This window comes from Ambystoma mexicanum, chromosome 4q, assembly GCF_040938575.1.
Source record: "Ambystoma mexicanum isolate Mex_15411 chromosome 4q, UKY_AmexF1_1, whole genome shotgun sequence".
NCBI lineage: Eukaryota > Metazoa > Chordata > Amphibia > Caudata > Ambystomatidae > Ambystoma > Ambystoma mexicanum.
The window spans coordinates 102276829-102303920 of record NC_090928.1 but is presented as its reverse complement, the minus strand read 5'-3'; the positions used below and the strand labels follow the sequence as shown (position 1 = coordinate 102303920).

Below are 27092 nucleotides of genomic sequence, written 5' to 3'. Positions count from 1 at the left end.
GAGGCCAGTAACAGGTTTTGTTTACTAGGGAGGAACTTAAGGGTAGAATATGCATTATAAGAACAGGATGCAATAAATAGAAAATACTTTGAGTTGACTCTTTTTGGCATATGTACAGTGCTGCATGTCACTGGAAACCATGTTTGGTTAACTAACAGACACTAATACAAAATCAGCTTCTACAACTAAGAATTGTTTCAGTTCCTACGCTACTGCTTAACATGTTAAAGAGTTAGGACCCAAGATGAAATAGCCCTTAGTCCTACATCTTCTACCAAAAGGGAGCGCGAGAACATCTGCTTTGCTATTTAAGTGCAAATTACTCACTGCAGTGACTTGCACTGATCGTCCTCAGGTTCCCATTCTTTTATCCTGGACACAGGATATTATATGAGTCTTGAAGAAAGAGGCCTGGGTTTAACAGTACATGTGTTACTAGAAAAGTGCCCCCCAGATCAGGTCTTCTAGAGCTGCAGCTACATCATGTTTTCAGGCTTGCCACTTCCTACACAAAATACTCCATGTTTTTAAATGTATTTATTTATTTGTATTCATTGTGCAATAGTTTATTATATTTTTAACACATTTTTAAAAAATAACTTTTACAAAAATGTTTTAAACGACTAAGAAAAGAAAAAGCCTTCATAATCATACAAAATGTCTTACATTTTTCAAATAAAAAAGAATACTTAAATATCATAGCATCGGATTTATCTAATTTTTTTAAATAAACAGCTCCAATTTCTAATTTAAAGAAAGATCAGCAATTCTCCTAATCGTATCTTTCCAAATGGCCCAAGATGCAGCAGAAATGACTACAGAATTTGCTCCTACAAGCATAGTCCAAAATTGATCGTTGATAATGTCATCTAAATGAGTCAAGTTCACATAGCCTTTTCGATAGCAGTCAATTAAGAAATTGCATGCCGTCAATATGTATCTACTGCTCTCCACTTCAACTCGGCATAGTCGGCAAGTAATGTCTGTACCTTCCATACTCCCATTTACATTCTCTCTACTCCAGTCTGTGGGATATATTTACCCACTCAGCAGTACTTCCTCACATCATCCAGATGTACGTCAGCAAAACCAGCAAAATGGCTGCGCTGGCTCCTTTGAGCACCAGGGCTTTGCCGCAAAACTGCATTTTGCAGATACAAAAGGATTGCTGAACAGGGGGGCACACTGAGAAAGCCTGCCAGTGTGTTTCTAACATGCACCAAGAAAGAAAATTGAGAAGCAGCACTATTTTGCTGCTTGATCCACATTCCCCTTGAAAAAGGAAATATTTGGCCTTTATAATGATGGTGCCCTGACGCTATTTCCATTTGTTCAACATCACACTGCTTTCATCAAGGAGGCCCTGCCATGCCCACCCATATCCAGATTGTGCTCCAGCAAGATAGAACAGTATCCCTGTATGACAGGCAGCGTCAGCCAAATCTGAGAAATCAAAAGAAGCTTTATTTTTAGTCGCACAGGAAAATGCTTGACTTTTGAGTTACAAAATGTAAAAAATCAATGCTGCAAAAGAGACTCTGGCTCTCTGGGCCTATGTCAATTTCAATGGGCCTGTGTCTTAAACAGATTGTTGTATAAGTGAAACTGACTAGGGCTGCAAAACAATGGGGGAAATTCAGAGAGAAGACCTTTTGAAATGGTTAGCCCAGCAGACTTCACCATGTGTTAAAATGCGCTTTTGTAAATAAGGACAAACGCCTGTTTTAAAAGTGCAATGTTGAAAGAAGGCCCTGATTTGACCTAGCAATGTAAAGGGGGTTTTTGCTGGGAAACCTATATTATTCAACAGACTTGCTTTTGATTTAAAACATAATAAAATATGAAATAAAGACATGGGCTGCCTTCTGAAAACTAGCCAAACAGGTTTCTGCTTTGGGGGTTGCTAGCAACAGAAGGAGCCACAATAGATTCTAGGACACGCAAGTGCTAATTGCTACCTTGGGAAACTTTGAATGGACCCAAAAGCACTAAACAGCCTAGGCATCAAACTTTTGTCTGGGCTGAGGCCTCTTGCAATGGAGATTCTGGGACATGGACATGTGAAATAGGAAATCACACGTCCCTGCAACTTCTACTGGGAGCTTCAAAGCCAGCTCAAGAGCAGCCTGGGAACTATGCCCTTATATGGTGAGCAATGCTGACCATTTTGGCTCTGAAGACTATTTTATTAATAAACTTTTAAGACTTATCTTTGCAACAGGACTTTGCAGGAATGTAAAAAGTTACAGTTTAAATGTAATTTTGTGGTTTTTAATAAGACGTGGTAGCCTTCACTGCCATACTGGGAAATTAAATGGCAGATAATTGGACAGTTTTCGTAAAGTGTACATGATGCCACTTTGAAATTCAATACTTACATGCCTTATGATAATCTATACCCATGTATAAGGTTATAGAATTTTAGGTCAAATATTTATCACTGAAAATTGCAAAAAACTATTAGACCGGCGAAACAAAAGTCCTACACATGTGAGGTTGGGACTGCCATGCTTTGCATAAAATATGTAATCTGCCTATGCAATTTGTTAAAATGCCACAACTATACAAATGTGTAATTTATGTGAAGAATGATTTTAGCTAAAGTAACTGTGGGATGATCCTAGGCATTGTAAAGCCACATCATAAAGCTGATGGCATGTCCCTAAAAATCCAACCAGCTGGCAGCAAGGCGGTAAATCACCCCTGGCCAATCCAGTTGGTAGAGGCATGCATAGCTTAAGCCTGCCCACCTTTTAATCCTATGATGCCACCATGCCTTATAAATAAGGGTGGCTGACAGGAACTCTAGAACACTTCTGAATTTTCCAGCGCCTGCGTATCCAGATATTCCACCTTCACTCTGCAAGATTCCAGACGCCACTGCCAGCCAGCAAAAGGGATAGTTGACCCAGGCCTTCGTCTCCAGGCAGAACTACCCTTCAACACTAAAACCCCATAACAAAATCCCACTAACTTCAGGGAGAAAGGGGAAAGGTGGCTGAGCCCGCTTTGGGATTCTCCAGTGCCGCCTGCTTGCCCACTCCATCCAGCGGAGGCATTGCTGTGCCGTGACCAGACCTTTGCCCAAGTGTCTTTTGCCAGTAGAGCCCGCTATCGGGTGACCAGAACCTTTTGAGCCCAGAACCCGGTTGGCTGTCCTAAATTCCAAACTAAAGTGCTGATTGTAAGTATTCCCCCTCCCAAAGTAACAAAGCATACCCCATCTTGACGCCTTTGTCTTTACCTTATTTTCGAAGCAATCCTATCCATAACCTGATAACTTGTCTAAACTGTTCTAATTCTCCATGCACCATTTCCTTGTTTTTCTAGTGTTAGCGCAATTCTTTCATTCACCTCATCTTGTAACTCGTTAGCAAAATTTGGAATAATGTAAATCAATTCCCACATAGATCTGAACGCGGGGTGAAAGGGTTAAGTTGCAAATTAACCCGGGATCGTACCGTGTCTTTAACAATTTAGCCTGAATTATCTAGTTTAAGTAAAACTTGTCCTTTTTCTTTCCAAACCGATTTCCTCCCTTTAACAGCTTTATTTTACCAAAATTGAACCTCCTTTTATCTTGCAGATCTCATCAAGTACTTCAGCTATAGCCTTCCTTTCACTTCTAAATTGTCCCTGTAATGTACATTCATCCCCCAGCCCAACACCGCATTCCAATTAAGAGTTTTTCACCCGTTTTTCTGAAAAGCCGTTTTTGATATTTAAAACTGCAAACTAGAAAAAATGCAACTTTTCTATGTGTGATATGACTGCACTGGGTTTTTAATTCAACCTGCTTTGTAAACTGTATACCTTGTGTGATATCTTACCTTATAGTTGATAGTCATATGACATCCCTGAAACTGTGATATAACATATGTACATCATTAATTCATTACATATAGAATTAATTATTTGTTAAAATCCGAGTGTCATTTTAGGCCATTGCAAAGGGTTGAAAATCTTTTGCCTCTTTTGTGAGGGAAGGTTGGATTTTGACTCCGTTTGCCGCCTCATATCCCCGACTACCTGTTGCTTCTTTCTATCCACTCAGAATTAGATTAATTGTGGGTTGAGGTGACATTACAGGGGGAAATCTTTACTCTGGAGCTATCTGTCCCAATTGAAAAAGTGCTCCTTTTCATTTGTGCTTTGGATATGTTCTTGTAGAAGGCTACCCCAGTGTATTTCAGTGGTTTTTATTTTAATTATCACCCCATTTGTGATTGCTGCCCAACATAAAAATTGTGTGATTTTCTTTGAAATTAAAATAAATAAATATTGTGTTATCACCCACCGGCCTGGTTCATGGTCCATTGTGACCCGGGGTATTTGTAAAAGGGGGTGCGAGACGGGTCAGGTATCGGCTCAATTTAAATTAGTTGAAATGAAAGAAAAAGCATTCTAATCACGCGCTACATCTAAGGCTGAGGGCGTAGGTCCTAGTCCGGGGTGCGACGCCTAATTGGAATCCTTCACAAGTATGTTATGAGCAATTTCCTGAAAACATGGAGTTGATTTAAATATTGAGGACTAGGCCTGGCCAATAATGATTTAGTCACTGCTTGAAAGGAGTATTACTTGCATTGCCAGTTTAGTACTAAACTGCTGAAATACACCATAATGAATGGATGGTTAGGACTGGTGTCACACTCACCTGTGTCTCTGCAGGAGCGATGGATGAGCCTCCCTTGACCCAGAGTCTTCACTTCCCCTGTTTAAACCAGAGGAATACCTGTCAAATACAAGGTGTACACTCAGACCTGAATTCACCCGATTCCTCTGGGCCCTTCCCTTCTCTTTACTGTGTGTTGTGATGTCCCCCTATAGGCTTACCTTGATCTTAAGGAGGGTGTGCACTCCATCCTGCATTTGCAGGGGCCCGATTCACTCATGTGATTGGTGCCAATGTCTGTAGGCGGAGTTCAGATGTCAAACACTGTTTTATGCCTTCACAGCGAGGCCGAGAGCTCAAGGTGCCAGTTTCTTCACACTCACTCAGAAAGTCCTTCCCACAAGTGAGCATTGCGCGGAGAATATTGAGTGTCCAAAATTGCCCGTATTGTCTTTGTTTGGCGGTATTTTTGTGGGTGAATAGCGCTGCGTGTAGAAGCTAGCTGCTGGTAGGTTTGCGCAGCGCCTTCAATTTCGAGCGTGCCTGGTAATGTCTCTCCCTTTGCCTTGCAGGAGAAATTATGTGGTATTAGCGCCTCGAGTCCGAGTTCAGAGCTACAGGAAACTTGGTGGTTAGGTAAGTTTGCACAGAGGCTTTTGGTAAGTATGCACCGCATAGAGAAAGAGAGCGCAGTGAAATAAGTGTCCGTGTTATTGGAGCGAGTGCAATGAATAATGTCTCTTCTTTCTTACAGGGGTTTGTGCGTTCGTGCAACTAACCTGGATTCCAGCGTCGCAGGAAGATTTGGTGAGTATGTGCAGCGTTATGACCAGGTAAGCAGATGCTGGCTGATCCAGAGAACGGCAAGTGTGTTGCTGATACAGCTCACAGTAAGCAACACGAAGCACTGGAAGAATCTTGGGTGTGGCTTATATAGCCAGCCACACCCAAACACTAGAGAGCTCATGAGTTATCATGCACTTCCTGTTTGGTAACAGGAAGTGGTAACCAGGAAGTTACTACAAACACTATGAAGGAATGAAAGGAGGAATTTGTTATGGGTTCTTTATGTGCCTATGCCAGGCCTGCCAAGCCTCCACCCAGCTTGCCCCAACTACCTGCCCGATTCCCATGACAACTGGATAGAATGCTTGTTTTGGGAAGGTTATTGGAAGAGAACATGGAATGAGTAAATACTCAAAAGTGCTGGTGCAAATCAAGAGACCTCCTCAGCACAAAGAAAAGGAAGGATGTAGAAGAAACATCCAAGTTGCATATCCCAGATTAAAAGGCACCCACTTCAGTGCCAACTATTTCTTTCTAAACAGATGTGAGAACAATTAATTAGCCAGACCCAACTGGAATGTGTCACAGTTAGCTCAAGAATCACTTCAAGTTTTAATGGCGGTTCAAGGGTATTTATTAAGGATTTTGTGGTCTCTTTCGCTCGCTCAGAACCTTTACCCTAACCCAGGCGTCCATGAACCAAGGTTAGTAGATATAGAAGATTGACACCCCTCCCCTACTGTCTATTTCCATCTTCTGCTAGTGCCGAGGACCTAAATGCCAGTCGCCTTACTTCAGTGAACTCCTTCAGAGATTTCCTAACTCTCCCTACGCTTTTTGAATGAGGCCACATCTAACATGCTCGCTCTCACCTCTTTCTTTTCTACTCTTCCCTCTTCTCCAGTCTGTCTCACTCCTCGCACCAATGGTCTGCGCCAGCAATGTTCTCACTCATCCTGCCTCCACCCTTTGATGTTACTCCTCCTTCCACTACTCCCTCCTCCACACACGACTCCTCCCTCCTCCACACAAAGAGGCCTCCACCACACACGACTCCTTCCTCTTCCCACCAACTCAATTACTCAATTCACTCAGCAACATCTGCTTCCAAAATACTCCTTACACTAACCTTTCTACACACTTGCCACACAAATGCACACTCACACTGCAATACCACTTTCACTCTCTAGCCAATACTTCACCTGCTCCACAAATCACCTCCACAGTTCGCTGCCCCGTCCTCCCTCCTGCTGGTCTCTTAGTCATCCTCCACATCCACCTCTGTTCTCAACCAAATAACACACACTTCCTCCTTATATCACCTTTCCGGGGCCAGGTTTGGGTCCCGTTCCCTAGTCAATACAGAACCATCTCCCCATCCGGGACATTGGCAAAGGTTTGGGTCTCTATTGCGTTTGTTCAGTACAATGGATTTTCTTGCCTTCAAATGTTGAAGTTCTGAAAGCAACAGAAAGGCACTGGTAAGTACCTAACATTGGTGGTAAGGTTGGCGATAACAGCGGTCTGCAAAACAACATCTGGGCACAAGGGGGTGAAAAGGCGTAGGAATAGGGGCCCTCACAAGCGCCACATGATTGGCTCTGGATTTCTTCCTGGTAAGCCGCCCACACCCGGTTGAGAGGGGCTTTCATCCCCTCTCGTCAAGGGCAGATTAGTGGCTTTGTCATACATGTTTGTGCACAACGTTGGCATCATCCTACAATCTTAGCTACCATATCAAAAAAGTAATTATTTAAATGTCATTGTATAATGTGATTTGTGACTGTGCGAGTGTTAAACTAGGTGTTCTGCATCCATCACGCTCAGAGCTCCAGATAAGATATTGAAATGGGAGTATTGTATTCTCTATTTTTTAAAGTTGGGAGTAAAATGATTTATTAGGGAGTAAAAAAATAACTGATATTCTCAATGGGAGTATTTAATAATCGAGTAAAATAATGTTTAAAGGCCAAACAGAAATGTTTTGTAATAAATATTTATTGGCACCGAGTTTCTCATTCACATTAGATACATTTGTATATCTTCATATCAAGCAGTAATAATAGTAGAGCGTCTTCCAGTGGCACTACATGTACCGTTTCATTTTTTTTTTTTTAATTCTTTATTTTAATTTTAGTACTTAGAACAAAACTGAACAATAAATCACAAAATATCACAACACAGCATAAAGGATATATACATGTAGGAATAGAAAAAGGAAAGAAATAAGCAATGAACTAGTACCTACTCAAAAAAGCTCCCCAGACCTTTGTATGTAGACTCAATTTCCCCATTTTCCTGTATATAAATTTCTCAATATTCGCTAAGCAGTTCATTTCTGTAATCCAATCCTCCAATATTGGTGAGACACACGATTTCCAGCTCCTCAAAATCATTTTTTTGCAAATAGAAGCACCTCTGAACAAAAATTTCTTTTCCGACAGTGAAAGGTCGTCCAGTAAATCATCACAGCCCAGCACCATAGTCTTAAAATCCAAGTCAACATTTTGGTTCAGAACCCCGAGACAAATAATACAAACCTCATGCCAAAAGCCACGAACCCTCACACAGTCCCACAGCAAATGTTCCATACTGCCTTTCTCACTCCAACAACACCAACAAACATCAGAATCAGACAAACCTCTATTTTTAAGCCTTTCCGGGCTCCAAAAAAACTCTATTGAGAATTTTGATTTGTCTCGACCGTTCAGTCAAACTTATCGAACAAAGCTTCACATTCGCACACATCACAAGCCACAGGTCAGGATTGATTTCACAACCCAGTCTTCTGCTCCATTCATCTAGTAATTCAGTATTCTCCTTATAGTTCGATACAATTCGATGATACACCCTACTCGCAAGCGACTGAACGCCAGAAGTGAAAAGTTCAACATTCACATCCCCGTCACAATGCACTTCACCAATACATCTCTTCAATTTCCTGAAGTCCGAGATAGAAAAATTTTCAACAGTAAAAGTAGCACTTAACTCAGCAAAGTCAATCCATTTTCCATCTTTAAAAACATCACTAATCCATTGAATTCCGCCAAGAAAACACTCCGGCCAAAACAACAACTTGCCATTGTCCGTTATAGCTTTATTCAGCCACAGAGATGCATCAGGCGATTTCAGAGCAACCGAGCCACACATATCATAGATATTCTTCCAAACGTCTCTTAGAAACTCCGTCAAGGGGCATCTATTAACACGTTTGCTAACAGTCGTGAATATCGCTCTTGGGGCGAGTGGGCCCATCACACTTGCCTCTGCCATCGCCCATTCACTAGGAGAATCCTTCAGAAAAGGAAGAAAAAATTGGCACGAGAAGGCCATATGATATGCCTTAAAATTTGGGACACCTAGTCCCCCCTTCTCGACATGTACCGTTTCAAACACATCCATGTAGCGTGTGAATGAAAGCAGGAGAACAGGATCCTTTGTGACCATTTCCCATTTTTGTTGGGGGGATTTTTACTCCCAAAAAATAAAAATAGTGAGTATTTGCCTATTTTAGGGAGTAAAAGTGGCAGATACACCCCTTATCTGTATGGCTGATCACGCTTCCTCTCTAAGATAGTAACGTGAACTCCTCTAATTGTATTGATTGTATTGCACGAAAGAGGACTGTTGGGACAGATTTTCTAAAGTTCATCTAATGGCTTTATAAAACCATACATCTGAGACAGTACCCAAGCTCCACTCTTAGTATAAGGCTGTACCTGAGAATGTTGGTAACATGGACATATCAGCCAGGCTTCTCTTAGGAGGGAGAGAGGGCTGTAGCTTGATACAAAGAAATTGCAGCATTCATATGGTCCAAAGAAACACTGAAACACTGTGGGTCTCATCAGGAGTCTGGTGGTATCCTGGTAGTAATACCGCCGGGATACCGCAAGTGCAAATAGCGTTACCGCTTCTCGTCCGGCGCCATTAGCGCCAGATCACGAGTAGTGGTACAGCGGTAAGTTTCCATTCCCCATTGGGTCTATTGAACCCAATGAGGTTGAGGGGCGCTATTCCAGCCGGCAGTAATTGCGCCTGCGCTAATAGCACTAACAACAACCGAAACAGGTGATAAGGGGAGATTTTTACCTCCAGCAAAAAGCTGGAGGTAAAACTCCCACTTACTACCCGACCCACGATTGGGCCAACCCTTAAAAATGCAGCAGTAATAGCGTTACCGGCGCATTTATGGGCTAAGGCCCAACTCATGATGAGGCCCTACATATTGTAAAAAGAAAAGGTTTATTTAAATACAGGTACACCAAGATAATTCTTGGGTAGGTAAGTACTAGAGCATCATGTAAACACAATCATAAAAAAACTACTCGATACCTATGGTATGCTAACCACGGTATAACTTTATTTAGAGGAGCCAGAAGCAAGTCAAGTTGAGTCAAACTTAAGGTTATTCATTCAAGATAGTAATCTACTATACTTGGGGAATAAGACCAGTCTAGATATACTTTTAGAATACAATCAGTATATCAATGGTAGTTGACCCCGTCAGTCATGCAGTGACAATCAGTTATGAAATCACATAACAAACTAACCAGGTTACAAGTACATTACCAACTCTCGCCCAGGAGGCACGTCTGCCAGAAATCGGTATTCGGCCTGCGCACCCAAACCTCAGCAGCCAAAGACAGCCACTCTAGCCTGGCTCGCCACTCGCCCAACAGTAAACCAAAAACTTGTCCAACTGCACACTTACAACTCACTGTACCCCTACTTCCCTTTAAGGCATCAGTACACAGAGAGCCCACGCATCCATGTTGCTGCTCTGCCCCAGTCACCACCACCCACACTCACATAAAATGAATTTCTCCCTGCCGAAACTAGGGAACGACTACACCACACTTACGAACACAGACAGCCCCACATTCTCATTTGCCGTCACCTCAAGCCAACTACCCTGTACTGCACATGCCATAGCCAACCCCTTAGACCACCCAAAAAAGACCCGATGCCCCTCAAATCCGCTTTTCAAACCACCACCTTCTCTGGTCACTTCACTAGATCACCATTATATCCTACCACCTCTCCCGCTTGCCCTCCATGCACAAATGCAACTGTACATACCAATTCAGATATACTCTTCCTGTATTCTGCGGACTTCATGCTCACTGCCTATGACCCGACTCCTAAACTGGTGAATCGAATTGCAGCTCCATTTCTCATTCAGGTTACTCCTGTAAATCCTCTGCACACTAACCCGTCGCCCAATAGGCCGAACCCTAGCATCAATACATACACCCATGTTGGATCCAAGTTAAGCACAGCTCACTCAGCCATCCCCCCTGGTACCACCACCCCGGTGTAATTAGCAGCCTCCCCATGCATCCCACCAAACCACTTGCCTCATTCCAATGTGCCCTCATCAATGCCTGCTCCCTCCCAGCACATGCTCTGGAAATCTGACCTGCTCACTGCGCACAATTTGGATCTTTTAGCAATCTCCGAAACTTGGCTACATGAAGCCTCTGGCCCCGCCTTATCTTTAGCCCTACCACAAGGCTACAACATCTACTGTCCGGACTGCCTACACTCCAAAGGCGGTGGAGTTGTCCTCATTGCCAAGGAATCTCATGTCCTAAAACAGGTCGCCAACTCCTTCGAAGGTAACAGCAAAGTTTTGCCCCTCAAACTTACCACCTCCCCCAACTGCACTATCACAATGCCCATAGTTTATCACCCCTCCACCCCCCCACACCCCACCCCGGCCCCATGGCGGACTTCCATGAGACCCTCTATACATCTACTATCCAACAACCTAAAAATCTCCTCTAAGTCTATTCTACTAGGAGACCTGAAACTCAGATTCAATGACCCCGAGGATTCACAAGCCAAATCTCTCATCAAAGCTCTAGACACCCTGGGGTTCAGTCAATCGATCACCAACCCCTCCCACTCTAAAGTCTGCATCCTGGACTGGATAGCCGACCACAATTGCTCCCCATCCATCTGCTCCAACGCCCCCTGCCCCTGGAGAAAATGTATTTTTTTTTGTTTAAAGTATTTTTATTGGCATTTCTTTAAACATAAACATGGGGACTCAACAGTGTCCCGTATCAACCCCCAACCCTCCTCCCTCCCCCTGCACCGGCCGCATTGTTCTTCGGTGTCCCACTGAGTCTCTTTTCCCGCTTCAGAGTTATCCTGTGAACAAGTCCAGTATTCAGAGTTTATGTGGACACCATTGGAGCATGTAGTCGCTTTGTAAATACTCTATCGCATCCCCCCGGTCTGTTGCAAATCTCTGTCTCCTTGTATATTGTATGTGATTCTTTCCATTGCCACATATGTCCATATCCTGTGCAGCCATTCTTGACTGGTTGGAGGCGATTTTCGTTTCCAGTTTTGAGCTATCGCTAGCCATGCTGCTATGAGGAATCCCATAAAGTTTCTTGTTTGTGTCTTTGTGAGAGACCGGTCTCGAGGGTCCCACATGCCGCACATCCAGACTTCCTCTCCTAGGTTTGCCGTCTCTTTGAAGAGATTCTGCATTTATGATTTCACCTCTGACCAGAACGGTTGTAGTTCAGTGCAGTCGCACCATATAAGTCTCCATGACCCTACTGTGTCGCATCCCCTCCAGCATTTTGGTTGCGTGGCGGGATACATTTTGTGGAGTTTTTCTGGGGTATGGTGCCATTGTATCATTATTTCCGTCCATGCTTCTCTCGTCTGGATCGACCTAGTCCACTTAGGGATTATTTGCCACATGTAAATCCATTGTTCCCTCGTTAGTTGTTTCCCTAGGGCTTTTTCCCATTTCTTCATGTATTGCCACGTCATGGCTTCCGTCTGAGCATTCTGGAACTTATATAGGGTGGAAACAAATGTCCTTTTGCCGGTTTGGGACATTATATACATTTCGAACGGTGTCAGTGTTCTAGTCAATGCCTGTGTTATTCTTGGAGTTGTAAGCCAGTGATTCAGTTGTTCGTACTGATATCTGTCCTTCTCCGTGAGGCCCAGTAAATCTTGAATTCTTTTAATGTTCTGATTCGTTGTCCGTTCAGCATGTCTCCTACTTTTGTGCAGTCGAGGTCTCGCCATTTCTGGAATGCTCCCTTTCCCATCCCTGGGGGAAGTCTGGATTGTCTAGGATTGAAATGAAAGGGGCTGGATCTATTGCGAGTTCCTTTCTTGGTCGATCTGTCCCATACGTTCATTACGGAGCTCATGATCTCACTTATCTTGATGTTCTGGTGTCTGTGTTCGGGTTTACTCCATAGTAGGTGACGCAGATCAGACCTCGCTACAGCTCTATCCTGCGCTTCCCACCACTTGTCCGACGTGTTGGTGATCCATTCATTCAGCACCCATAGTTGGGCGGCCTCGTAATATTTCTTGAAGTGAGGGAGTGCCATGCCCCCGTCTAGTTTCTGTGCTGTGAGCGCCTGTTGTGACAGCCTTGGTGTTTTGTTTTGCCAGATATATTTTGTGACTATTTTGGCTAGGGTCTTGAAGAATGTCGGCAGTATCCGAATCGGGAGTGCTTGAAAGTAGTAGAGAAGTCTTGGGAGTATTGTCATTTTGATAACTGTTATTCTGCCCCACCAAGAGACTGCTAGGGGATTCCATCTGTTTAGGTCTCTTTTCACTTTTTCTATGAGCTCCGTGTAATTTCCTGCGTAGAAATTCTTTACTGTGTTCGTTAGGGTGATTCCCAAATATTTCACCCCGTCTTCCGCTGTCTCCAAGTGGAGATCCTTCGTCTTTTTGTAGATCGCTCTTTTGTCTCCTGCCAGAGCCATCACCGATGATTTCTGCCTGTTTATTTTTATGCCTGAGATTGCGCCGTATTCTTTGATTTGTTGGATGAGGAGAGGGAGTGTATTGATTGGGTCCGTTAGGGTCATCATCATATCATCTGCGCATGCCGCTGTCTTGTGGGTCTGTCCACCCATTTCCATGCCCTTTATTGTGGGCGTCTCTCTGATCTTTGCCAGTAGTGGTTCGAGGAAGACTGCGTAGAGCAGGGGTGATAGAGGACAACCCTGTTTGGTACCTCTTCCAATTCGGATCGGGTCCGAAAGTTCTCCATTCACTGCTATGCTGGCCATTGGTGAATTGTAATTGGCCCGAACCATATTAATGTATGAGTTACCCATGCCCATTTTCTTCATTGTCGCGAAGAGCATTGTCCATTCTACCCGGTCGAAGGCCTTTTCCGCATCAACTGATGGTATTGCTGAGGGGATATTTGTGATTCCGGCTTTCTCTATAAGATGAATTATTTGTCTAATGTTATCATGGGTTTTCCTATTCGGGATGAATCCTGCTTGTTCTTGATGAATTAACTTCGGGAGTAGTGGTGAGAGTCTATTGGCGAGCACTTTAGTGTAGAGTTTCGCATCGATATTAATCAGGGCTATTGTGCGATAGGAGCTCGGGTTTTCTGGGTCTTTCCCTTTCTTGTGGAAGACTAGGATCTTTGCTTCGTTCATGGAGGGAGCGATGTTGGCTGTGTCTTTAGAGGTGTTGAAGAGAGCCGTCAAGATAGGTGTCAATGTTCCCGCATATGTTTTGTAAAAACCAGCTGTAAATCCGTCCGGCCCTGGAGATTTATTCCTGGGAACGTCTCCGAGTGCCTTTGCGACCTCTTCTGGTGTTATTGGTTCGTCCAGTGCTATTTTTTCGTCTGCTGTTATGGTTGTGAGCGGGACTTCCTTTAGAAAGGCTACCTGTTCCTGTTCGTTCGGGTTCTGTGATGTGTAGAGTTCCTGGTAATAGTCTCTAAATATTTCTTTGATATCTTTTGATTGCGTTCTTATTGACCCCTGCCGGTGTTTCAGTGTTTGCACCGTTTAGTTTTGCTGTTTTCCCTTTAATTGTCTCGCCAGTAGTTTGTCTGCTTTATTTGATTTCATCGCATACCAGTGCTTTGTGTTGAGAAGTTGTGCTTCCGCTCTTTTCATTCTGAGCGTGTCAATCTGGCTCTGGACTTGTCGGTATGCCATCTTTATTTTCAAGGATGTGTTCTTGGACATCTCTTCTCTTAGCTCTTCCAGTTTTTTTTCTAATTCGCTTTCCCATTTGTAGAGTAGTTTGTCTTTTTGAGCTTTTAGTGCTATGATTTGACCTCTTATCACCGCTTTAAAAGCTTCCCAAATTGTACTTGGTGATATACCTGGAGTGTCGTTGTGTTCGAAGTAGTCCTCTATCTTTTCCCTTATTGTTTCTTTAAGGACCGGATCTTGTAAAGTATCTCTGGGGAGTGTCCAGCGCCAGAGACCTGACCGTTTACGTATTTTGGGGAGTGTGATCCATAATGGAGCGTGGGCTGACAGGGATATATGTCCTTTCTCTATATCTTGGATCTCGCCCATCAAGCTACCCGAGGCCCATATGTAGTCTATTCTGGAGCTTGTATTGTGTACATGCGAGTGGTACGTGTATCCACTGGTCGTTCCTCTGAGTCTCCGCCAAACGTCTTCTAGTGCCATCCTGTTCATGATCTGTTTTAGTGCTGATGAAGGGGTCCCTTGATGGGTGTGTTTGGGGTCTGATCGGTCTACCAGGTGATTCCATGCGATGTTAAAGTCCCCTGTTAGTATCCCTTCACCTTTTGCGAAATTTTCTAATTTGTTAATCTTTCTTTGATGAATCCATCCTGGCCCGTGTTTGGGGCGTATATGGTTGCTACGGTTAATAGTCTATTTTCCAACTGGGCCACTGTGAACAGGTATCTCCCATTTTTGTCCGCCATTGTCTCTTTGATTTGTGCGTTGAGGTGGTTGGCAAATGCTATCAAGACTCCTTTTTTTTTTCTCCATGTCGTTGGATTGGAGTATTTGATTGAAGCCTCTTATGCGGGTTAGGGTCTTCTTGTTTTTTGGTATGTGTGTTTCTTGGAACGTTATTATATCAAACTTTTCTCTGTGCAGGAAGTTTTCGATTTTTTTCCTTTTTACTGGCATGTTCAGGCCTCTGATGTTATACGTCATGATTTTTAGCCCCATTTTTTCTTTTGAGGTCGGTTCTGCAGGTGGGGCTCTTCTCGTTGGTCGCGATGTTGCGCTTTAGGTCCGGTGATTGTGTCCATCTCCCTCTGAACTTCCCCAACAACTCCCCCCCTCTCCCTCTCTGCCTTGCCCCCGTCCCCCCCAACTTTTTCCCTAGAGGAGGGCTCTGGGCCCTATGGTTGCTCGGGCGTTCCGCCTTTGCCCCACGCCCTTTAACATCTCAGGTGTACTGTTCCGCAGGGGGTCCTAATCCCTGCTTGAGTTGTGGATTCCAAGGGTGTCCCCCTGCTCTGCCGCGTCCGTAAGTGGGCTCCTGCCCAGACGGAGGATTATTTCCTTTTCATCGCTCTTTTTCTTGCAGCCCCCTCCGTTTTTACTTAAGTCTATATCCGTGTCCTAGCCCGTGTCCATTTCCCTCTTATCTGCGGGATTGGAGTTTTGTCTTTTCTCCGTCTGCCATCCCTTCGGTTCGCTCCTTCTTCTATTTGTTTCTCCATCGTTTGGGGGATCTGGCTCATGTTCTTGACATCCTGTGATCTTGAGGCCTTCCTCCCAAGTTACGATGCAGTGTTGATGCTCCTCCCATGTAAATAGTAGGCCGAATGGGAAGGTCCACTTGTATCGTATCTGTTTTTCTGTTAGGAGTTTTGTTATTGGGAGCATTTCTCTTCTCTTTCTGAGTGTGGATTGTGCCAGGTCTTGATATAGCTGGACTTCTTTGCCGTTCATTCTTATGTGTTCTATTGATCTAGCCTTCCTGAGGATTTGTTCCTTTTGCATATATTGTGTCATTGCCACTAGAACGTCTCTCGGGCGAGTTCCGGGTTCGCCCGTTCTTTTTGGGCCCACTCTGTGTATCCTGTCTATCTGGATTTCTTCCCCGGTGTCATCTGCGAGTATTTCTTTGAAAACCTCTTGTGTTGCAGTGCGAAGGTCCTTGTCCGGCATATTCTTAATCCTTAAATTCGACCTCCGGGATCTATTTTCCAGGTCTTCACATTGTGCTTCTAGTTCCTGCGCCAGTCTCGCTAGTCTGTCTTGCGCTTCTGTGTGGGAGAGTTTTCTCGTCTATGTTTTGTACTGCCCTTTCCAAAGTGTCCGTTCTCTCCTCCAGGTTTTCTATGTCCCTCTTTAATTCTTGGGACCCGCTTGCTTCATTTCCCCCTTCATGTTCTCAAATTGTGCCTGGGTTGTGGATATGAATTGCTCCTGAAATGCCTTGAACCAGGTTTTCATATCGTCCTTCGAGGCCATGCCTGCTTTCCCTTCTTGGTCTGGCGTTTTTTTCCCCCTCGTTTCTTAGTTTGTAGGTTTGTGTTGGCGCTATTTTTCCTGCACCCCAGATTTGGATCAGGTCCTGAGCCTGTTTGGTTCTGTTATTGCTTGTTAAGGCTGCCTGAGCTCCGTGTCCTGGGCCTATGTCAATTATGGCCTTTGCCCCGGTCACGGCCCAGAATCTGCTCTGCTTAACCTGAAAAACCAACTTGATGATATAAAGGATGCAGGCAAGCCTGCCCTACTCCTCCTCCTGGACTTTTAGCCGCATTTGACCTAGAGCACCACAACATTCTACATCGTCACTTCACTTCCTCTGCACACTTCTCACCCAATGCCACAGCCTGGATCAGCTCATTCCTGCAAGGAAGAACCATGAGAGTGTTCCCAAATCATGCATGTGCAGCTCCCGCCACCATCCGCTGCGGAGGCCCTCAGGGATCCTGTATCCCTCCCACTCTCTACAACATTTTCACTAAGCCTCTATTTGACATCCTAGACTCCATTGGCATAGCTTACACTGGTGTCCAGTCAAAGGGTCGAATGAAAAAGGGTCGAATACAATACGTTCGTCTCAAAAGGATCGAACAAAAAAAAGGATCAAATGCCTTTTTAATTAAATGTATTATTTTTGGGGGGGATTGCTATAGTTAAAAAATGTTTTTTTGGGCAAAGCATTCGTTTTTTGGTTTTTGGACCTTTTGATTCGAAACAATTGTATTTCAAATATTTTCATTCAACCCTTTCACCTCCAACCGCTTACAATAACTATGCTTATGACACCCAAGTCCTACTCCCACTCTCCGGTAACTACGAAACTAACACCAAGGCCCTCAACACAGCCTACTCCACTATTCGTGCCTCAATGTCAGCCAACCATCTCTGCCTCAATGTCGATAAAACTGAAATCCTCCTAGTCGGTTCCCAGGAAACCCTAAATAAATCTACCAACCAATATACCACTTTCACAATCGACAACATACATATCCCTGTCTCCCCATCGGTCAAAACCTTAGGAGGCTACCTTGATGCCACACTCTCCATGTCAAGTCAGCGCTATTACCTCCTCAGCTGCCTTCTACACCAAATTGATAAACGCAGCCAAACCATTTTTATCCACTGAGAACTGCCTCTCCATCGCCAGAGCCATAATAGGCTCAAGACTGGACTACTGCAATGTCCTCTTTGCAGGCACTACAAAAAGCCTAATGAAACTCCAAATAATCCAAAACTACACTTCGAGTTGCTATCAGCATTCGCAAAAGAGAGCACATATCTGTCGCCAGACGCAAAGCCCACTGGCTCCCCATCAAAGAACGCGTCCTATTTAAAACTCTCGCCATCACTCACAAGTGCATCGCTCACACAGCATGTTTAGCTTTCATCAAAAGTAGTGAGAACAGGCTCTTCGAGACCCACGAGAACACCATACTCCCACTGACTCATAATCCCCCAAAGTCAAGCGAGCCAATTACACAATTAAGTCTCCTGTATATATAAGAAGTCATAAGGCCAACAATGATTTTGATGATGAAAAAAGTTGGCAGTGGTTGAAAAAAATGATCCCTGAGAATGAGCAACCACAGAAGTGATGGATACCATATCTTGGAATACCCAGGGGCAGTCCCATTTTGTACAAAATTCTGGCTCACTCAATATGTTAAATAAGTCATCTGTGTTTATGCTTCAGGAGACTTGGTTAATGGATCAATTCTTGGTAGATGGATTTGTTATACATCAATCTCCAGCAAAAAAGGGAGCAAAAGGTAGTCCATTTGGTGGGCTCATGATAGGAGTGAACCAGAAGATCCACTCTGCTATGGTACAACTTTCAAATGCTAATGATTATGTGTTGGCAGTTGAATTGTATTTAAATAATGGCACCAATGATCAACGCCTGCTTGTTATCAATGTGCATGACCCGCCCGGTACATCATTAACAGACACCATTCTAGTGTCCATTGATTCCATTATCTCTAATTGGTACAATGATGATGACTCTGATATGATACTCCTGGGAGGTGATCTTAATGCCAGTTGTGTGGAACATTTTATAAATGAAACTTATGTCACCATTATGAAGGATATTATTTAACAATGGGGATGGCTACAAATTCGAACAACAACAATACACAATGGACCAGTGGAAGAGAGGGATGATCTCTATCAATCAATGTTGTCTTTTTATAAATACAAACAAACATTTATAATGCTATCAAATCAATTCAATTTTAATTGGAAAAAGATATAAAATGCATAATAAATTGTATTTTTTTTTTAAATACTTTTAAAACATGTGTTCCCGAACTTGACTGGGTCCGGACGGATACCCTGTAATGATATTCTGAGGTATCGGATAAGTATATCGAACCCTTGTTACCCTTCTATATATGTCTTTTAAATTGTTTTTATAGGTATTGTGGCTCACCCTACCTAACGAGACAGGACACAGAAGGGTGCTGCCTCTCCCGTCCTGAAGAAGGTTGCTGCAATGGGGGACCAACATAGCGGTCCAGAGACAACTGAAACACATGCAGACGTTTCGATCCTGTGGGGATAAAACCACACAGAATGTTTATTGAGCAATAGATCTAAACACAATATGGAACAATAACAAGAGAAATAGCAGCATCTAACCGAAAGGGTTAGAGAGACAATAGCGAGATAGTATGAATGTGATGGAGTATGAAAGTGAATGAATGGTAGATTAGACAGGGGAGCTAGGGCGTTGTGTAACCAGCCCTGGAACTTGTACAGGTGACTGGAACTTAATATATTGTAAAAATGTATGCAAATTAGTTTGTATTTTTTATGCATTTTAAATCTTTTTCCAATTAAAATTGAACTGATTTGATAGCATTATAAATGTTTGTAGGCATTTATAAAAAGACAACATAGATTGATAGAGATCATCCCTTTCTTCCACTGGTCCATTGTGTATTGTTGTACCATTATGAAGGATAATGGTGTTACTACAGAAAGCTACTAATGCCAAGGGGAAAAAATGGTTAAGCTTCTTAAAAATGTGGAACATGACGATTCTGAATGGTTGCACGCCAGGTGATATCCTGGGTCAAACAACATCGAAATGCGTGCCAAAGGAAGCTAGGTTAGATTATCTCTATGGCAATTCACAATTGAATGATACTATCAAAAGATAATGTATTAACAAAAATGTATTTAGTGACCATGCACCTTTACATCTGTGCTTGCAATTTAACGCAGTTGAGAGTCGACAATATCCTATTGACAATTTGGAGTCTAATCAGGGAAGAAAGAGTGGTTTGGTCTGATCGCAAAGTCAATAAGATGTGCAAGAAATTGACAATTGCAGTAAATGAATGCCTAAGTCTACAAACTGGAAACGAGATAGAACTTTGGCTGACCAAATTGGTGTGCAAAACTACTAAAAGAAGAAAGTATAACCAGGCGGTAATTGTAAAAGAATATGTACAAACTTTCAGTATCGAAATCCAGAAACAAACAAAAGCGATTGCTGAGGATAGGCATTTGTAAGCTAAAGAAGGAGGTCTTGCCTAGTATCAAATCCCATATCAAAATACGCTGATTATAATAACTGGTTAAAACAGAGAAAACGCATACATTTGACGACCAACTGGCAAAAGATAAGTGCTCTTAGTAATAAAAACACAAAAATGGTGTGGCGTACTCTTAACTTAGCCAGACCTCCTACTAAAAGACCTTTGGTTAATCTGATTGCTGAAATTGTGTGGACCTCTTATATCTCTGCCAAAATGAAAAATGAAGATACTGCCTTGCCTTTTCAGACCCAAAAAGTGAAGTGGCCAATGACTTTTGAGATTCCAGATATGATTGATCATTTGGCCAGATCTATACCTGAATCATGGAAGAAGGCTATCTATATTCTAGTATTTACAAATGGAGATAGGTTATTGCCAGAAAATTACGGCCTTTTATCACTTCTTGACACAACAGGAAAGGTATTTGCTGGGTTTGTGCCGATACATTTGCAGGCCTGTGTAACGGATAACAACATCTGAGATCCGTACCAAACAGGATTTTGCAAAGGTTCAAGCACTACACACAAGATCAGACCGTTAGATGCGGTAACGACAAGACCTAAAATGGAAAAGAACCCCTCAGTCTATATAACGACTTTTATAGATTTCTGAGCCACATTTGACCAGGTGAAGCGCAAGCTACTATGGAGGAAACTCTGGACACTTGGATGCCCTGAATGGATCCTCCAAATATTGGTAGAATTACATACCGGGAACACTGTTCAGATTAGGTTGAACGATAGTGGGTTCTTATCAGGATAGATCCTTGTTGGTAGAGGGGTTAAACAGGGATGCACTCTGACAGCCCTGTTGTTTAATCACTACATAGCTGATCTCCCTTTAAAAAGGTGACCGCATTTGCTAAATGTCCTCCTAAAATTGGTCGATGCGTAGTGGCTGCTATGCCATACGCTGACGATTTAGTATTATGTGACTAGATAATTTGGGGAATGAAAGCCACTCTTACTTCGGAAGAACCTGGTTTGACAATCAATTTAAGTAAAAGCAAAGCAATGCTATTAAGTGCCCGACATATTAAAAAAATCTCTGTTGAGGCTGGATACAGGATTCATCAAATCTATTCAGTACTATTGGTACCTAGGGGTTGAATTACCTGAAATCAAGGGATATAAAGAACTGGTTAAACTTAGTAAACAAAAAGCTAAACATATAACACACATGGTACGTAGATTTGTATATCATCATGCTGGCTTTTCATTGGGTGGTATTCGCTTATCTTTATAGACAATGGTTTTGTCCAGTGGTTCTGTATGGACTTGAAGCACTTGAATTGTGTGAATATGAGTGGTTAAATATATTGGAGGGATACTTTTGACGCCAAGTGTTAATACTCCCTCCCTCCACATCCATACAATATGTGCGGTTGGAATTGGGACTACTATCATTGAGTGCCATGGTGTTAAAACAGAGAGGAGAGCTCTTTTTAAAATCAAACATTTCGCCGACTTGTCCGATATTGAGTAAGCTGGGTTATAAATATTGCTTGACCCACGGTATAAGAAATGAATGTGGATTTATGAAACTGCTAAGAAAACTATTCCATGATTTAGATTGGATACCTAACTTTGAGCGCTGTTCTAACATCCTAATTTTGAAAAGAGCTTTAATTTACTGTTTAAACAAGTGGGATTGGGTGAAAAAATATAATTATCTACAGACATTACAGAGCTACAGTTAACCTGCTCTAGTATGTCATAGGTTTATGAAACCCCAACGCTATCTTCTCTGCTGCCCTGACCCAGAAGTATGCAGATTGAGATTGCTGCCACGTACCAATCAACTTCCTATTAGAGCTATTCGAGGTGAGCAATGGAAAAGAGCTAGAGAAGGAAGCCTTTGTAGAATTTGTTAGATCCTCAGAAACAAAGAAACGGCTAGGCACCTGCTGACAGAATGCCCCATGTTGAGTCATATTTATAGGTCAATATTGCGTCACTTGACTCATGATTATAACATGATAAAAACAGAAGATTTCTGGTCGGATTGTTTAAATACAGAATGTGAAACGGCGCATATTGCCTTTTACAAAATGTGGTGTCTTGTGAAGAATAATATAGGTAGCACACAATGAAGTACATACTACTCCCTTGTGCCAATCTTTGAAAACTAATGTTATACGGAGAATGTAGATTGGAAAGTAAGTCATCGTTACAACAGGGATTCGCCCTTATCTCTCGCACCTAATTGTGCCCGGATAAGAATTACATTTTATAGAACTTCTAATAGACTGTTGGTGCTACCACCATCAGTGGGGGACATTCATCACCCCACACAAAGAGAACCATTGAATGTCTCTACCCCTCCTATACAAAGCCCCATTTTAAGGCTTGTGCACACCGAGGTCATCCCCAAAACAATCCCCTTCCTTCCCACCCAAGGCAGCGCCATGGGCACCTGATTAGAGGGCCAGACCTTTTTCCTCATCTAGCGTCCATCTCGGACTTTCTCATTTGTACCATCCTCCCATGGCAGTTGCATACTGCTAATTGAAGTAACCTTTTCCTTCCCCGTCCAACCGTTTTTTTGTGTACCAATATATACCCCTACGGTTAGGGATGACATTTGTCCTTTTGGCTGAAGCAAGCCACAACTAGCCCTGTTGTTATTACCTTTTTACAGCAGCCAGATGAGGAACAAATATCACTGGTCAGATTATTTTCACTCTCTCAGTTCTGCACTCTGGTGATGGGACTTTAGGGATTCGAATCATGTCTCTGGTGGGCCCACAGGAGCCTACCAAAGATTCAGCTGGATTCGGACTTCGGAATACCATGCACTGCACTCGGGCTCGAGGTCCGAGGGTATTCGCGTTTTGCAGCCCTACAAGGTCACAGCATGTCATGGGATGGCTCAAAATGCAGGTTTTCTTGACTCGTGGATCTCATCAGCCTCTGGGTAGGAGTCGTCACATTCGAGACCCCCAGGTCGATTGGAAGGTAGGATTGCATCAGGCTCTGGTTACACAGCAGGCTCTCCCGTCGCTGGAAATCGCTACAGATGTCTTTTCTTCATCTTTCGCTGCAGATTCAGCTCCAGTGGTCGACTTGTCAGCAGCTTTGCGGTTCGGAGTATTTATCAGGAACTACAGGACAACTACTGCAATCTCTCCCTGCAGTTTACAGAAAGGGGCAGTCTGGCTGTCCAATCAGGAAAGTCAGCCCACCATTGGGACTTGGTTACTTTCAGGAAAGGCAAAAGACAAAGGGCTGCAGAGTTTTGGACTCCTCCCTCACTTCCTACCTTCTCAAGACACTATTGAGCCTGGGTGTGGAATACAAAGAATTCCTGAGGAACACAATACTTCCACTGAAGCCGTTCTCACCTAGAATGGCAGGGGAAGACCTCAGAAACAACAAGCACACGAGAAATGGCAAAAAAGGAGCCCACCATTCTAGATGAATGGTTGCCCTTCTGTGCATTACATGCTGCGAGTAATAATGGCTAAAGTCATCAAATAGTTTTTCTGCCACCAGCCATTCAAGTAAACTTGCAATTCTAACATAAACATTACCAGGTAAGTAAGAAAGGGGATACATTGTATCCTTCCCATCATTCCACATAAGGTGGGATGTGCTGGCTGAGTATATAAAATGTAAAGGGGATGAAATACCAACTCTACCCCTTGGAAAAAGTAGTTCACCCAAGTAACTGAGAGGAATGAACAGGGATGCCCAAAGGGGCACCCCAGACTAAGCCCAAAAGTTATGGGAAACTATAACTCCAATCATACACTATGGAGTGACATTAAAAGGTCACACATAACAAGAGTAAAAGACTTGGTGAGAGGGGGAAACGATTCCTCAAGTCCAAGCAAAAGGTTCTGGGGTTGACACAGGTCAGGAAGATTCATCACCGAAATCAAAATCTTACATATTATTATTATTATTATCACCTAACAAGGGCTGTACCTTGTGCGTTTCATATGCATAAGATGAGTTATATGGTTCATACAGCTCTCTTTTACCATACTGAGTCTTAACGCGGCTGATCGCCACATTGAGCCGAAGCTACAAGTTTAGTTAGCAATTTAAAAAAGTCAGGACATAAGTCCTTTGTAAATGATTGGAAAACTAATCAGCTCGAGACAATGGTACAATTCAAATCAGGACAGGCCAGTGCACTTTTACCCTAGTCACTGGCGAACGATCAGAAGAGAAACCATGGACTCTGTACAAATTTTGCTACATACAAAAAAAAAAAAAGAAAAAATGCAACCAAACATGCATTTGTACACAAACACTTTCTAAATAAATAGTAGACTAAACACATTACCATTAGAGGGAACTCGATTTGGAAGAGACTTGGGGGAAGTGTATGGAAAAGAGGCATTCGAGAAGGGCGGAGCGGGTAGGTCTGTTTTTTAAGAGGTTTGAAGAAAAGAAACGCGAGTTGCAAGTTCTAAAATATGCGTGGTGGAAAAAAAGCAACTCATTTTGTTATGGGATTTGATAGTTAAGAGTCAAGTGAGGTAAGGGGTCCCCATATGCCATGCCCGTATTGAATCAATCATTATGACAGGCAGCCATTCAGAACGCTTTTTGTACTATTGCCTTTTGCAGTTAAAAAAATAAATAAATCATTGGAAACATTCAACAGATAACATTTCGGCCAACTAATAGCCCACAAGTTATAAGACCTCGATTGGAACTAGGTGATGTATGCTTTTAAGGGTGCTTTTAAACCCCTACATTATTTATATACATTTACAAAAGGAGTAATAACAAAAAAAGTTGTAAACTGCTCTGGCCATTCATACCTGACTTGATTTCAACCAGTGTGTTTGTATCGATTTCATGCTTAGCTTTCCCTGGAGGTGGCACTCGCAGAGGTATGATTTGAGGAACAGAGATTGCACCAGCAGTCATTTTATTTGACTTTATCCTGAAAAACAAAGAATAAGCATGCACAATATGAAACAGTACCAACATAATTGCTTCACTTGCCAAATGCAAAAGCAGGCACTTGAATTCTGTTAAGGTTTTGAGTCAGAACCTAATCAAACATGCGAGTTTTAGAATGAAAATGTATTTTTGATAATTAAGAAAATATACTTTATTCAACAGGTTTGAAAGACTGTAGCCACATACTTTGACTTTTGTAGCAATTTTGCAAATCCAGTCACACATTTTCTATGAGACCTGTTGAATAAAATGTATTTTAATCAATTATCGGCGCAACAGTTCTTGAAAAAGTATTTTTGTTTTGTGATTTACATACTGAGCAGATACAATATACTTGGAGTACATAAATGCAACAATAATTTTCCATGACACAGAATCGCTGCGAGGTAAACACCATAGGGAAGGAGTATGTTGCTTACCTGTAACTCCTGTTCTCCTGCCTTAGCATGTTTCATGGATTCACATGCTATGAATATTCCCGGCTGACAGGCTGGGAATCCTCATTACCATTTTATTATAGTTTATGATAGAGTTTTTAAGCTCACTTTAGTAGCACACCTATATTCTTTTGTGTGTATTGTGCCTCAGCCAATGGGACGTCAAGTGAGAAGCCCCACCCAGGGGGCCATCTTCAGATTCTAACCCCAGCGAGATGAGAGTTGGCAAAATGTAGCCTTTCTCCCATAGGAGTGGTAGGTGGCCGCATGTGATTCCATGAAATATACTAATGCTGGAGAACAGGAGTTACAGGTAAGCCACAGACTCCTTTCTCCAGCATTGGATCTTTCATGGATTCACATGCTTTCAATACATTGCCACAGCGGTGAACATTTTGTAATAGGAGGTGTAATGGGAGAAGGCATACCTTATTGAAACAAGTGTTGCAGGACGGCTCTTCTGACCTTTGCTTCAGCCTCTCCTTGTCCCTCCATGCAGTAACGATTAACAAAAGTTTGCTGGACTGCCCAGGTTGCTGTCCGGCATATGTCTGACAGGCAAATCCCTGCCCATAGCGCTGCTGGAAATCCCACTGCCCTAGTGGAATGAGCATGAACAGGTCCCTGTTACGGCCGATTGGCCTGGGTGTGTGCTGTGGCAATTGCGGCGGAGACCCATCTGGCAATACTTTTGTTTTGAAAGAAATCGACCTTTGTTAGGGGGCCCAAAAGCCACAAATAGTTGAGACGTTTGTCTGAAATTTTTTTGTTCCGTCCATGTATATAACTCTTTGAAGGTCTTGCAAGTGTAGAGCCTGTTCCCGAGGATGGATGTGCGAAGAAAACTGTTAGAGTAACCTCAGTTTGTAAGTGGAAGGTGGATAGCACCTTGAGAAGGAATGTAGGGTTTGTTTCTAGGATGACCTTGCTCTTTTCAAACTGGAGATATGGAGGTTTAACAGATAGCGCATGTATTTCTGACATCCGTTGGAAGGACGTGGCTGCTACTAGAAAAACTGTCTTCCAAGACACAAACTTTAGGTCTGTGGTTGCCATTGGTTCGAACTGAGGTTTCATTAGGGCGGACAGCACAGTGTTTAAGCTCTACTGAGGTTGTTTTTTTTTCTGAAGGAGGTAGATGCGGAATAGGCCTCATGAAGTGTTTTACGATGCAGGCTCCGAAAATGGGAGCTTTTCCTTGCTTTATGGTATATCTAGAAATTGCCGCTAAATGTACTTTGATAGAGGAGTTTTATAAACCATCTTCGGCTAATTTTAACAGGTACGGTAGGATTTGGTAAGGCTCCGCACTAACAGATCCAATTGTTCTTGAGAACACCAAATGCAAAACCAATTCCACTTGTACTTATATGATTTTTTTGTGGGGTCTCCCCAAGCAGCCTTTAGGATGTTTCTGCACTCCTGCATGAGTGGGACTTGTCCAAACTCATTGAAGTCAGGAGACAGGCCTTGAAGATGAGCCCCTCTGGATTGTGGTGCTGCACCTGTTGGTTGCACAAGGTCAGCAGATCGAGGTCTTG

The 27092-nt window shown here is 42.9% G+C and overlaps 1 protein-coding gene across 2 annotated transcripts in view; it reads right to left on the bottom strand.

The window, feature by feature from the left end:
- DZANK1 (double zinc ribbon and ankyrin repeat domains 1) overlaps positions 1 to 27092 on the bottom strand; it is a 1110268-nt gene that overhangs the window by 1018567 nt on the left and 64609 nt on the right. For both annotated transcript variants that reach the window (XM_069607537.1, XM_069607538.1), the window contains exon 2: positions 24970 to 25094. In XM_069607537.1, coding sequence (XP_069463638.1) covers positions 24970 to 25078 — 109 coding nt within the window. In that variant the 5' untranslated portion in view covers positions 25079 to 25094. The remainder of the gene's footprint in view (positions 1 to 24969; positions 25095 to 27092) is intronic.